Source organism: Panthera onca, chromosome B4 (assembly GCF_046562875.1).
Source record: "Panthera onca isolate mPanOnc1 chromosome B4, mPanOnc1 haplotype 2, whole genome shotgun sequence".
NCBI lineage: Eukaryota > Metazoa > Chordata > Mammalia > Carnivora > Felidae > Panthera > Panthera onca.
This window is the reverse complement of record NC_138345.1, coordinates 10,324,902-10,338,486: the sequence shown is the minus strand read 5'-3', so window position 1 is coordinate 10,338,486 and position 13,585 is coordinate 10,324,902. Positions and strand designations below refer to the sequence as shown.

Sequence of the window (13,585 nt, the reverse complement as noted above, 5' to 3'; positions counted from 1 at the left end):
TCCTGCCTGGGTGAGACTGGGAGGGGAACTCCCCAATTTTCCCTCACAGTCTTTCTGGTTGGGAGCGTCTGGGAGCCATGTTTTCCAGCGGGTGAGGCTGACTCAGCATCTCTGCCTGGGGTTGGGTAGACCAGGCTCCAGGGCCAGCAGAACTCCTTACGTGAGCACCTGAGTCAGGCTGACCGGGCTCCTCCTGAGTTCTCTGGTCAGACTGTGCCACCAATTTGGTTTTGCCCGTGAGCAAATCCGCTGGTTGGGCATACTGCTTGGGCTCTACAGGTAGGAACTTGGTCTCCCAAGATCTGAGTGCTGGTTGTTGCAGGACCCTCCCTGCTTCTCTATCACAATCAGATTCCTCGTGATCGAGCCCCACAGAATCCCCTGTATGCCCTATGGGGCAAAACCAGAGTAGGGGCTCCCATGAAGTGACCCACAGTGTTGGGGGTGGGGCTGGATGTCATCCCTGGGCTCTCTTTTCCCACTGGAGGAACCCTATGCTCAAGATAGACTTGTCAGCATCGTGCCTGCTGGCCCGGGGGAGTGTGGTCAGTAGGTAGTGTTCCCCTCACCCTTGAGGTACCGTCTGGCTTGGTCTCTGTGGTGCCGGTGGGTGCTTCAGCCTCAGTCCTGTGTTCTGGGATTCTAGTGGCGTCTTGTCCGTGGATTCTAGTGGTGTCTTGTCCGTGGATTCTAGTGGTGTCTTGTCTGTGGATTCTAGTGGATTCTAGTGGCGTCTTGTCCGTGGATTCTAGTGGCGTCTTGTCTGTGGATTCTAGTGGATTCTAGTGGCGTCTTGTCCGTGGATTCTAGTGGTGTCTTGTCCGTGGATTCTAGTGGTGTCTTGTCCGTGGATTCTAGTGGATTCTAGTGGCGTCTTGTCCGTGGATTCTAGTGGCGTCTTGTCCATGGATTCTAGTGGTGTCTTGTCCGTGGATTCTAGTGGATTCTAGTGGCGTCTTGTCCGTGGATTCTAGTGGCGTCTTGTCCGTGAATAGTTGTTAGTGGTTCTTGTGAAGGGGAGTGAAGCCTCCAGCCTCTGCCCATCTTGGTGATGTCACTCCTATCACATTCTTTAATGACAGAGTCCTCTCAGTATTTCCTTCTTGGTTGTTCCAGCCAACTTGATGAAAGCCCTTCTCACCTTTCATCCCAGGAACAGGGAAGTCGAATTAGAAATCTCTCTTCTCTGAAGCCCGCCCTGCAGTCCCAGAGCCTGCTAGAGGGCCTCGCATGTGGTAGCTGCTTAATACGTATCTTTGGAATAAATGAACCATTAATTGATGATGCAATATTTCTGTGGTAGCTAACACATCACTGGATGCATTTCCTGGATGCCAGGAGCTAAATGGCATCCCGGTAGCAGCATCAACTTTTTGCCTTTTCGAGGCCGTTCTAATGACTGAGTGGTACCATACTGCCTGGGGCTGGTCTGGGCCCCATCCTGGCACATTGAACAGTAGCTGCAAATGGGAGACAAGGCAAATGGGAGTTGACTTGCTGCTCAGGAATGCCAAAGAATCATATGTCTTTACTCATAGTTTTTTTTGGTATTGATTTGTATTCCTTTCTGTAGCTTTTCTGGCCTCTTAGATGTTAAAAATCTTTCTAGGAATAGTCCTTACATATAAAATACTTCTGAGAGGGTGCAAAATTTAGCCTAAAAGAGATGACAGCATACCGAAGGTGGCTTGACCTGATGGTAGGAATGTCCTTCCATTCAGGACTCAGTGGCTGATTGGCCCTGTGGCAGTAAGGAAAAACCTGCATATTTGGGATCCTTAAGCAGGGAGTGTTCTTCTTTGTCCCCACCTATGTCCCAGGCCTCACATCGTGGCTCCTGACTTTTGCCAAGAGGTGTCCAGTTTCCACCATCGTCAACCATAATCCAGACCATAGCATAATCAGAACTCCCTCCATAGATATTTCTTGAGTTGTCCATTTAATATGGAACTCTCTTCTCTGGTCCCAGCAAGATCACCTGTTACATTGATACATCCATCTATCTATCCCCCCATCTACTCTTCTACCCATCCACCCATCCACCCTTCCTTCCTTCCTTCCTTCCTTCCTTCCTTCCTTCCATCCATCCATCCATCCATCCATCCATCAATCAACCCATCCATCCACTCATCTCTCTCTCTCGCCATCCTTCCATCCACCCAACAGTTTTGAACACTGACTATATGGCAGGTACTGTGTGAGGCACCGAATATACAGTGATGAAGGAGAGACAGGCACCTCCAGAGAGCTCATGTTCTAGCTTAAGGAGACAGACATAAGCAACGTGTAAACAGTGCACAGTAAATAGTGAATGTCGTGATGCATCGCAGACAAAGAACTATGAGAATATAGAAGGGTGGAGAGACGAGAGAGGAAAGGAGAGAATGACTCCAAAGGCAATCAGTATTTGTCACAAGGCTTAGGTATTGATGAGCCTCTCTCTCAGTTATGCTCTTCTAAAACAGTGTTTAAGAAATCTTCATGCTTTTAGTAGGAAAATGGTTTTTCTAAATAAAATCCTACATGAGACAACCAGTAAATAAACAAAAGCAGAGTATCTTTGGTTAAATCGGGGATGGGGTGAAGATGGGGCTGGTGGTCTAGAAAGATCTCTGCTTGGCTACATTCAAGCTTCTGAGCCCTGACCTCTGTTCTTCCCAAGGTGGTCAAAGTTGTATTGATTCTGGTTGTTGCTGTGGACACAGCTTTGCCTTGGAAGGGCAGAGAACCTACAGGCTATTAACAGGCAAATCTCTAGGTGATTTTGACACCCACCTAGGACCCATACTGGATAGCTGGGGTTTTCTTTTGTGGAAGAGAGACCTAAATATAATACTTAGAGGTAGGAAGGGGAGGATTAGAGCGAGGAATCAGTTACCCCTTTTGGGATGGAGTTAGTTCTTTGTCTCCCTGGCTCCGGGCAGGACTGTGTGGGTGTGCTAGCCTGTAACGTGTGGTGGGCATGCCTCTGGTTTACAGTTTCTCATGACGGGAGGAGCCTGTTCCGGGTCTTGTTAGTGCAGAGATCTGTACCTGAGGAGCTGTGGCATCTGGTCTCGCCTTGTCCGTGTTTGTCTCAAGAACCCAGGGAGAGCTGTGGGGCTCTCTGGGGTTGGCTGAGAGTACACGTGGGAGGAGAGAGTAACAGACCAGGCCCGCGGAGGGGAGCTTGGCCGGCCGTGTCAGTAAATACTGCCACTGCTACATACTGGTTGACTTTACTGAGCGCTCCCGGTGTGGTTGACCCTGCTCTGAGTGTTTTCTGCGTGTTGGCTTAATTAATCCTCATAAGAAGCCCACGTGGAAGGTACTTTTTCATCCCTGTTTTGCCAATGAGGGTAAGGCACAGAGAGATTCCGTGGATAATTAGTGGTAGAGCTGGCATCCCAACTGAGGCAGCGTGGCTCACCAGAGAATGCTCCTAAGAGTGTTGCGTACCTTTAACGCCAGCTTCACGTAAGAAAGTTCATTCTGTCTCAGAATCGGGGATGCTTATTTGGGGCTTTAACTATAAGTGACCAGTCTTTTACATTTATATATTTCATATGTATAGATTTATGTATTCATTTTTCGTTTTCAAAAACATCCCGCAGATGTAGGCAGGTGTAAGTTGATACCTGCTTTGCTGCCCCGTAGAGAAAGGTAAGAAGTGTAGCTTTCCCCTGAAGCACCTCCCGCCTGACAGACCCGCGAGCCTCATTCTGAGCCAGGTCTCCTACGTCTCCTACTGACGTCGGCCCGGGGTGGCGAGTCAGTAGCGGGGGGACCACTGAATTGGGGCTGAGAGGGAGAGGGCACGCGCTGGTTTTCCTCCTTTCCTGACGGAGCCTCAGAGCTCTCCTACCCATTATCGCCTTGGATAGGTTCTCTTTAAAAAAAAAAAAAGATGCTTCCTAGATATGTGACTGATGCTCAGGGCAAGACTATGAAAAAGTACTTCTAGGGTACCTCCGTGTGTAAGCACCTGTTCAACACTTGAACCCAGGTCATTTAGAACTATGGTTCTCAAAATGTTAAAAAAAAGATTTTTTTTTAAACAGAACTTCTTTCCCCTAACCCAAACTCCATGGCTCCAGCAAGCACAGTCTGTCTAGACCCTTTGATTTTACTACCCTTGGCGATTTCTCTGATCCTTCGCTTTCACTAGAAGTTTTTGTTTTTGTTTTTGTGACAAATTGATGAGTAGGATGTGGGAGGAGGCAGAGACTGGAAGAAGAATTTTGGATTGTCTGTGGATTTTCATTAGCCGTGCTGTCTCTGTCCCTCATTATCAGGGATTACAAAGATTTGTTTTATAAGGGATTAGGATGCCTGTGCCATTTTTCAAGTAGAAGTTTAGGAGTTCTTCTTAGAATCAAACATTAATCAAGAAAAACAAATGTAACATAAAACCCCAAAGCAAAAAAATCCAAGAGAACGCTCCATTCTGTTCAGACTTGTGGCCCGTAGGAAAAATTTCAAAAGTATTTCTTCAAGGGGCCAAGCAGCAGGACTCCCATTTAAGCTTTGCAGCTGTTATAGGATGTCTCTCTCACATATCGCTTTGAAACGTTACCCTTCTCATCCTGAATGATCAAACGCCCTCTCTTGCTCGCTCTCATTTTGCAGTCCTGAATAGAACTGCCGTTGCTCTCCAGCAGGGTATAGTTTCTAGAGTCACAGCATTTTGGGAAAGCATTGACGCAAACCAGCATTATTCTCGGATCTTTCTTTTCTGTCCCCTTTCTTCTGGGCCTGAAGAGATCACATTCAGAAAGGCACTTGGGTTTTGTAGTGTAGGGCCAGTTCTAGATGCTTTCCGGGGGTCTCTGGCATGAGGGGATTGCTCTCTTCTGCCACCCATCGTGCCCTGGGTAGAGATTTGCCACGGTCACCAGTAAGGGGATGGTTTTCCAGATAGACATCTGCTAAGATGTGCTCGGAAGAACTTCCCCCCACTCCATTTTGTTTCCAAAGAAAATTTATTGAATAGTAAGTCATAAAGCCAGTGATATAATTTTAATGAAAAATATCCTGTATCACTCAAGACTTAAAAGAACAAAGATACCCCTTAGAAACACTGCCTTGAAAAATAATCACATTAACTTTACACACAACAGAGTCCTTTCTTAAGCTTTATTTAAGAAATCGAGTACTATATAGTTCAATATATATAAGACACATCCAGTATTGTGTTCCTGATAGCAAGTGCATAGATTTTGTTAAGATATCATTTCACTCGATATAAACGTTTTATGGTCACATGAAGATAGTATTCCCAGTGATTCTGCCCAAGCATGAGAGGAGAAAACAGAACACAGCAAAAATAGTGAGCTACAACAGAGATGAAAAACAAAACAGCGAATTAGCAGAACAGTCGATTCCTGATAAGTGAATAAGCTGATTGTTTGGTCACAATGTTTTATTCACTTATCAGGAACGATTCACAGTACATTTATGTTCACTGTGTTTCCTAGCCTGCCAGCTAAGAGTCCCAGCCCACGGATTGTTCTAAGTGCTGTGGGCCGGGCAGACGTGTGTGGCTGCCGTCAGCGTGGTAAATGTTGGCAGTTCTGTAGTTTCCCAAGGTGGCCGTGTGTGGCAAACGGATACACCTCGCTAACTGACACTGCAGTGGTGGTTTACAGAATCAAAATGAGAAGTATGAATTCAAGCAGGGACCAGCTGTACAATCATGAGCACTTAAGGGAACTAGCAGTTTTGTCCCCTTCTTTGGAGAATTCCTGTTTGTGTTGTTTTTCTAAAACAACAACAGAAGAAACTGGCTTTGTCTTCCCCTTCTTTTACTTCTTAGCATGAGTATTTTGCCTTGTGCCAAATGGTGGATATATATATAGTTGTATTACTTACAGATTTTAAAAAGAAACACTTGCATCTCGGAAAGAATTAATCACCCTCCTTACCCCCTTCTCCCTCCCTCCCCCATCCACAAGAGAAAACAAAACACACCCTTAGCCATCTTTCCCCACTGAGGTAAGCGGTGGGTTCTCAGGCAGTCTCATGAAGTGTGAGATTTAAAGCGGAAGTATTGGCTGGAAGTCAGCTCCTGTCCGTGCAGGTCTGGAGCTGGCGAAGTCACTTCACCGAGGTGTTCGGCCTATGGGGGGGGGAAAGAGCCTCCTTTCCTCCGCCTCACCGGGCCCCTCTGTCGTTGAGCCGACTAGAAAAGGCAGCCTAGGGGGCAGAGGGGCCGCCGAAACCAGAGGGCGAAGGGCTTGAGCACCTGCAGGGAAAACCTCACTGGCAGCCAGAGGAACGCTGCCCGGTGCCGGGTGGCCTGAGTCAGACAGAGTTTGTGCGTCTGAAAGGTTGGAAGGAGAGCTAAGACAGGGGAGCAAACATGAGTGGAATCTTTTAAGAGCACTTGGAGAGCGGTCAGATTCCTGAGCTTAAGAGATGGGCAGAAAAGGGAGAGGGGCTTGGAGCTTCAGTTTCGGAGGGCATACGAGGAAGTTGTTTTTCTTTCGTTCTCTTTTGGTAACGGGTTGGGGGGATAGCGGGGGGCAAGGTTTTAAAAAACAGATGTTCGTTCAGGAGGGAGTGTGTGGATGCATATGGCATTCCTGGCTTTCATTTGGAGATGGATGATAGATTATGAAGTTGTGAGCATGAGAACCTTTACCTCCTTCCCCTCCCGTCTCCGAGGACAGCTTCTAGATTGAGCACTCGGAAGGATTTCCTTTGTTTTCTGTTCTTTTTAATAATGAGAGCTGCCCCTGGATTCAGTTAGCTCTTAAAAATAAATTACCTTTCTATAAGTAGGTAGTGATTAATAGCAACGCATGAACTTAAGTTGAACCCTTTTCCCATCTTCTGTTCACCAGGTCGGTCGGTTGGTTCTTCCCTTACAGCTCACCTCTTTAAAACACGTGATTAGTTTCTAAGCAGGTTTTGCACCCACGTGCCTTTAGCCTTGTGGGGAGGTGGGAGGAGCCCCGGCTCTGCTGCTCGGACATTGCTTAAGGTGACGCGGCAGAGCGGCTGTGAGGGAGTTTGAGGAGCCGCGTACACGCACCCGCGAGGGGGACGGGGCGAGAGGACAGAGGGTGAAATGGGACACTGTGCTCACAAGACCGGAAAAGGTCTTGGCAGATCCGACACCGGAGGCAGTTATTTAGGTGAACGATAGCAGTAAGTAGTAGCGGTCTTGGAAGCAGTGGTTAAGATGGGCTATTGTTGTACATAAATCGGAGGTGGCTGGTGTGTGGTTTTCTCTTTCCCCAAATCAGATATTCACTTAGGTGGAATCGACTGTATCTTTTTACACAACATAGAGAAAAAAAACAGATACGTGAAACAGTGAGGTGTGTAGATGCATCACCAACACAGAATGACCACCAACAATACAACACGCAGAGAGAGAAACAAGTATTAGGAAAATGGTTTAATATTGGAGACAGAAGCAAAAAACTGCATCACACAATAACATACGTTACAAAAATAAGTTTGACTGTTTCAACTACACGGTTATGTTCACAATGAGGACAGAAGAATCAGAAAAAACTTTGATCTAAACAGCAAAAAAGCAAACCCCTAAAGTTGTAACTAATACATTTATCCACTTAAAGTGACTGAGTACTTCTAAATCTAATTACCTTATTGTGTAACTGCACAATACAGAATAAAAAGTGAAACTTACCGCTGTATTTTAAGACAAAATTCTAATGCTAGATATAAGCAAAGGGAAAAAAGAAATCAAGCCAAAGTTTTTAATTCTCAAAAGAAAAGCAACTTTCTTTCTATCAACCAGAAATCAAACTTGAAATCAGTCATTGTCAGGGGGCCCACTAGAGTAAGCCACAAAAATTTCCATTGTTTTTTTAATCTCCAGTATAAAAAGTTCCACTGGTACAAAATGCGTAAGTACAATCAGTTGTAGAAATAGGAAAGCCTGCGTATTTTTTTTTTTTTTTTGGCTCAAATTCCATCAAACAACAAAATCCAAATGCATCAATAAAACAAACAATACTCAAATGGTCTTACAGTTTCCACTAGGTTGCATTAACTTTGGCTTTTCTCAGACAATATTTAAAAACTATTTTGTAATTCTAAACAAAATGATATTATTAATCTACAAACAACAATTCTCACAGCACAAAAAAACACAAATACATTTTTTGTATGACATTATTCAAAAAGGTAATGAAACTACAGGTTTTTTTAAAATTTTATTTCTTGTTAATTAGCACTTAAGATAATAAAAACAAACAGTAAAATGAGTCCAGAGTAGCACAAGCCAAAGAACTGTAACCCCTATGGTGAAAGAAAGATGAACTTGTTACACCTTTGAGGACGGCCATTTTCTCACAATTCTCGAATTTAGTTTAAAAACGACTATTCTCTACACTTGATTTAAAAAAAAAAACAAAACAGTTTCCTGTGTGTTTTTTCTTCTGGCACAGGCCCTTTGCACCCTTGCAGCTTTTTTCCTTTTTATATTAAAAGATAAAGTGAGTAAAAGGACAGTTTGTCTCTGAGGGTTAGCTTTAAGAACAATGCAAACATGCAAAAAACCCCAAAAAACAAAAAACCAAAACAAGAGAAACCCCCAAACTTTGCCCTTCAATGTTTGGCTGCCTGCAAAAGAAGAGACACCCAATGCGAAGTGCCCGTCTTGAGCCTGCGGTCACCGTCACCGGCACTCAGGCTCCTCTTGGGGAGATGCAGGCGGGTGAAAGGAGAGGACAGTCTGAAACTCAGATGGTGTTCTCTTGTGTTCTGTGCATCCACAAGCCACCCTGTGCTGTATGTGAGAGACACGTGCGGTAACTTCTGGTATTAAGCTGATTGCTGCAGGAAGTACAAAATAGCCCTCAAAGGATGAAGGAAGGCCCCAGCAGTAGTAAACACGTGTGAGGATAATACAGATCGTTTCGTTGTAAGTGCATGTGCTGGAAGAAGGAAACTTGTTTTGAGTTTGTGGTTTTGTTTTTGTTTTTTGCATCATTAGAGGCTAGTCCTTTCCATCCCAGGGCTATCCCATCCACACGAAACCAAACAGAGTGGTGAGTGGGAAAAAGGAGGAAGGAAAGGGAGCCAGCAGTTTCTGAACTCCTTTAGAGACTAAGAAGCTTCCAGGGCCTCTTTCAGGAAGGCGGGAGTTTGTGTTGGGGCTTGAGGGATGACCTAGGGGTTTGTCAAGACAGCCAGAGAGAGCTGTTCAACGTGAAGTCGAAGTCCAAGTACTGTGGCACTTGACAAAGTGGCAGGAGGACCTGGTACTAGGTATTTGGTCAGTAACTGTGATAAAGAACAGAGTTTTACTTCCGTGGTCAGTCCCTTGTACATGATTTCCAGTTAATAAAGTGAACCCAAAGGGAAAGGGCTATCAGCTTCTAACCCCAGACACCTTGCTTAATCAGAGGTATCTGCTGGGATCAGAGAATGCTCAGCACAACGGCTGATGAGAAACATCATTAACTTTTTAAGCATGTAAGAAACAAAAATTCCTCAAAATACTACCTCAACACAAAGTCGCTTAATTGGAAGTAGAATGAAAATATTCTGCACTAGAACAGACCCCTAAACCTGATCTCAAAAGCATACATGAGTTAAGGTTAATGTAAGTGCTGAATCTACCTATCATCCATCCCCCTTTAGAAGGTTTAGCCAATAAACTTTTTAATGAAAACCAGAGAAGGAATTTCAGGAGCATACTGATTTTTTTTTTTAAATGATGAGAAATAATCAAAACGACAACAAAAAAATGGTGTAGGGTAAAAAAAAATCAGAGGGTTAAAGTATATTCTTTTTCCTCCAGATTTGCCTTGCAGAGTTTTTTTCTTTTGGGTCTCAACCAATGGATAAAAAAAGGAAAGACAAAAATAAAAACAAAAAAAGATGTATCGGGGGGGATCCAAATTAGAAACACCCCGGAACAAAGAAAAATGATGACAGTATAAAAAGTTACCCACATTCCAGATAGCTCTGGGTAGAAAGGGTTAAAAGTTCAAAACTTTCTCACCTTAGAGGTTTCCATATATTATGAAGAAAATACATTGTGAGGTTGTCGTCACAGCATTGATGTGCAGAGCGGTTAAAAAAGTGAGACATGGGCACTTATACAATGTCTTACAAAAAACATCATAGAGAAATAACAAACAATAACAATTTCAGGCAACAAGACCACAGGATAGCAAGTTAACAAACTTTTTAACCTCTTTTTTTTTGTTTTTTGTTTTTTAAATATTAGGGATTTATACAAAACACATAATAAAATACCCATGTTATCAAATTACTTCTCACAAGAAACACACTGAAGCTCTAGGAAGGAAGTACCTTTGGAATTTGGCACTATATATTTTCACTTTTTTTCTTTAAAAGAAAAAAAAATCACATTTTGCTGAACACAAACACATCTAAATAGTCCACAATAAAAAAAAAAATGACATCAATGCTTTACAAGCCAACACAAAACTTATTCTGGAATAGGTTTTTTTTTTTTCCCCTCACATGAAATTTTTTTTTAAGCAAACATTTTTTTTTTTGAAATTCTTTAAGTAAACCAATTCTAAACTTGTCTTATCAACAGAGAACATTAAGACCGTAAGACTCATGATGAAGCCACAACTTAATTCACAGAAGCACCAACGTAACACAGTTTACAGTAACCTTTCTCCTGTACATTGAAACAGTATAAAATATAGGTAATTTCATGTGCATTAAACCATGGATTGTCTAACTGTGAGTCAGTTCAGCAAAAGGTGACACAAATAGGTAGCATTTGCCCCAAAACAGGGTAAATATTTTTCTTATACTAATCTACAAAAAGTGGTTCTATATATATATCTTAATGAGAAAGTGAGCCACCTAAAATGGCCTTATCAAAAAACTTTACACTGCCTGAAAAATGTAAAAACTATTACAGACCTCTAGAGACTTAAAATCAGACAGTTTTTTTCTCAAACTGTTTTTGGAAGTAGTCTGTTAGAAACCAACATTCTGTGTCCCTGGACACATATTGCTATTGTTACCAGTGACCGGGAAGAATGCCAATCCCTGTATAATACTTTCAAGTCTGTTTTATGAAAAGAAAAAAAATAAGAAAGAAACGTTTTTGCCACAGGTTTTTTTCTATAATTAATTTGTCTAATAATAAATTTCAGTCTTGCATGAATGCAGCAATGTTTTTCACATTGACTTCCCAGAATTCAATAGCTAGATGAGGTCACATGCAAATTTCAAAGGTCAAACTAGATCAAAGGTCAGTAGGAGAACCAAATGTGATGTGAGGTCAGAAAGACATCAGAAACAATGACGGGACGATGAAACTTTTTTTTGAGACGCCACAGGGACATGCTAGGCAAACGGTGAACTAACGGGCATGAAGATGTCTAGGGAGAAAACAAGGGAGAGTAAAAAGTTACACAGAATCTACGCAGCAGCAACAAAATCACTCTTAAGGGTGCAGGAGAAAAACTAATGCAAATCTTAGGTCATTAGGGAGTCTACGAGCCATTCGCGTAATTTGCATTTCTTACAATCTTTATCCACAGCACAATGGAACCCCAAGAGAATCCATCCGGAGGAGGAGAGGGGATGGATTCTGGGTGTTTTGGGATGGGGGCTGGCAAGGGACAAGGGGAGAGGATCCAGTTTCAACGGATGTAACATATGGGGAGAGTCAGACGACTGAGCTGTAAACTAGATAATGGAAGTTACGAACAAAATAATCAGACAGATACGAACAACGAGAGGATAAAGCATGAACTGTAGGCCTAGGGTTCAACGGTGAAAAAAAGCCCATTCCTAGAACGATTCCTCTAGAGACTACTTCAAAAGGATCTAGCTAGCACAGAGAACTGCTCTTTAGGTACCCAATAAGTTAACAATAGGCAATAAATAACTTCCATTATTTCTGAGGCAGTAAAAATTTTGTACAAAAATAGAAATGCTTTTTTTACAAATAAAATTTACAGGCCTGTGGCTTTCTTTTTTATTTATGTATTTATGTATTATTTATTTATTATTAAATTTATCTTTCAAGAAACATCAAGTATTTTCACTCATTTTTATTTTATTTTTAAACCCTGTAGCTTTAAGAAACAGATCTCTAAATCTTTTTTTTTTTACATTAATCCTTTCTAAAAACTAAAAATAAAACAACGAAATAGACAACCAGTGTAATAATCTGACCAATAAATGTCACGTTTCTTTGAACCCTAAAATAAAATCCTACTTGTTAAAACAGAACCAAATGTAGTGGAAAGACGTTTGTGTTGTTTTAAGTGCTTCTCCTGGCTTCTCTCTTGCGCTAGGCCACCACCTTAACCTCTAAACGGTTGGCGCCCTCCTCGAGGGTGGGCGCGGACAAGGAGGGGTGAATTCTCCAGGCAGTGCTCTGGGGCACCAGGGGTCTCAGAGTTAGAATTGCACATTAGCCTTTGTTTGCCTTTTAAATTCTCAAGATGTCATTTATTTATGTGTGTTTTTCTTTAAAAAAAAAAAAAAAAAAAGCAAAACCGAAGAAACAAAAAACGAAAACAAAACAAAGGTAAAAGGAGATTCAAATTGCAAAACAAAGGAGAATACAGTGGCACAACTGGAAGAGGAGTTTACTCAATAGAAACAAGGTAGCCCGAGTTTTAATTATGGCGAACGGGGACGGGGGAGTGGGAAGGGGACATGGAGGCCTTATTGTAAAAATAACCGTCTCTCTTGGTAAAAGTTGGCAATGTGGTCCTCCTCTGCCTTTCCTGTTGAGAACAGGCTGGCTTGTGGGACTTACCCTAAGAAAGCTAAAATAAGAGCAGGGAGCCTCTGGGGTTAGGATCAGTAAGGTTTGCTGTCGTTTTTGGAGCGCTTCAGCTGGACCTTCAAGCGTTTCATGCCAATCTGAAAGCCATTCATAGCCTGGATAGCAGCTTGTGCAGACACCGGATTGTCGTAGCTAACAAAACCTGGAAAACACAAGGGGAAGGAGGGTGGGAATCAACATGGAGAGGGAGCAGGGCGTCACGGGGTGGCTGGAGAGTTAGCGGAAAGTGGTAGGTGATGTGCACGTCCTGTGGGCTCCGTGCAGCTCCACTCAGCTCACTGTGTGCCTACCATGTACGGACACGCGGTGTTTATGGGCAGCACTGGAAATCTCCACTGAGAAGCAGGGAGAAAAGCTGATGCATCACGGCAACAGAACCCGTCTGTGAAAAGCTACATCTCCAACTCCCGGCCTCTTTTGTTTACCGAACCCTTTTGAGAGAGCCCCGGGTTCCCTGAAGTGGTGCTCATGGGACCATAGGGATACATACTCCAGGGTTCAAAGGGCCCCCCAGAGGCTCACAGGTCCCAACCCGGTGAGGTTTAAAGGCAGGGCTGGTGACGGTGCCCTGCAAAGATCCTGACTTTCATTCCAATTCTCCATCTGTATCCACAGAGCCCATACCCGTTCCTCTGTCGGATGGGGTCAGTTAGTGAATTAACTCTGGAGTAATTTATACTTGGTTTCTAACATTGTGGAGTTATTTCTGGGAGGAACCTAGGGACCCAAGGGAAATGCTGGGCCTTTTTTCCATAGCTCAGCTTCCATTTTCAAAGCTCCGCTGAGTTCAACAGACTGGAAATCTCTGCCTTGCAACCTCTAAGAATA

The 13,585-nt window shown here is 43.2% G+C and overlaps 1 protein-coding gene across 17 annotated transcripts in view; it reads right to left on the bottom strand.

Moving 5' to 3' along the window:
• Window positions 1-5,101: 5,101 nt before the first annotated feature.
• CELF2 (CUGBP Elav-like family member 2) overlaps window positions 5,102-13,585 on the bottom strand; it is an 844,193-nt gene continuing 835,709 nt past the window's right edge. For 16 of the 17 annotated variants that reach the window (XM_078450445.2, XM_078450438.2, XM_078450442.2 and 13 more), the window contains one exon: window positions 5,102-12,899. In XM_078450445.2, coding sequence (XP_078306571.1) covers window positions 12,772-12,899 — 128 coding nt within the window. In that variant the 3' untranslated portion in view covers window positions 5,102-12,771. The remainder of the gene's footprint in view (window positions 12,900-13,585) is intronic. The other variant, XM_078450437.2, reaches the window with a different exon arrangement.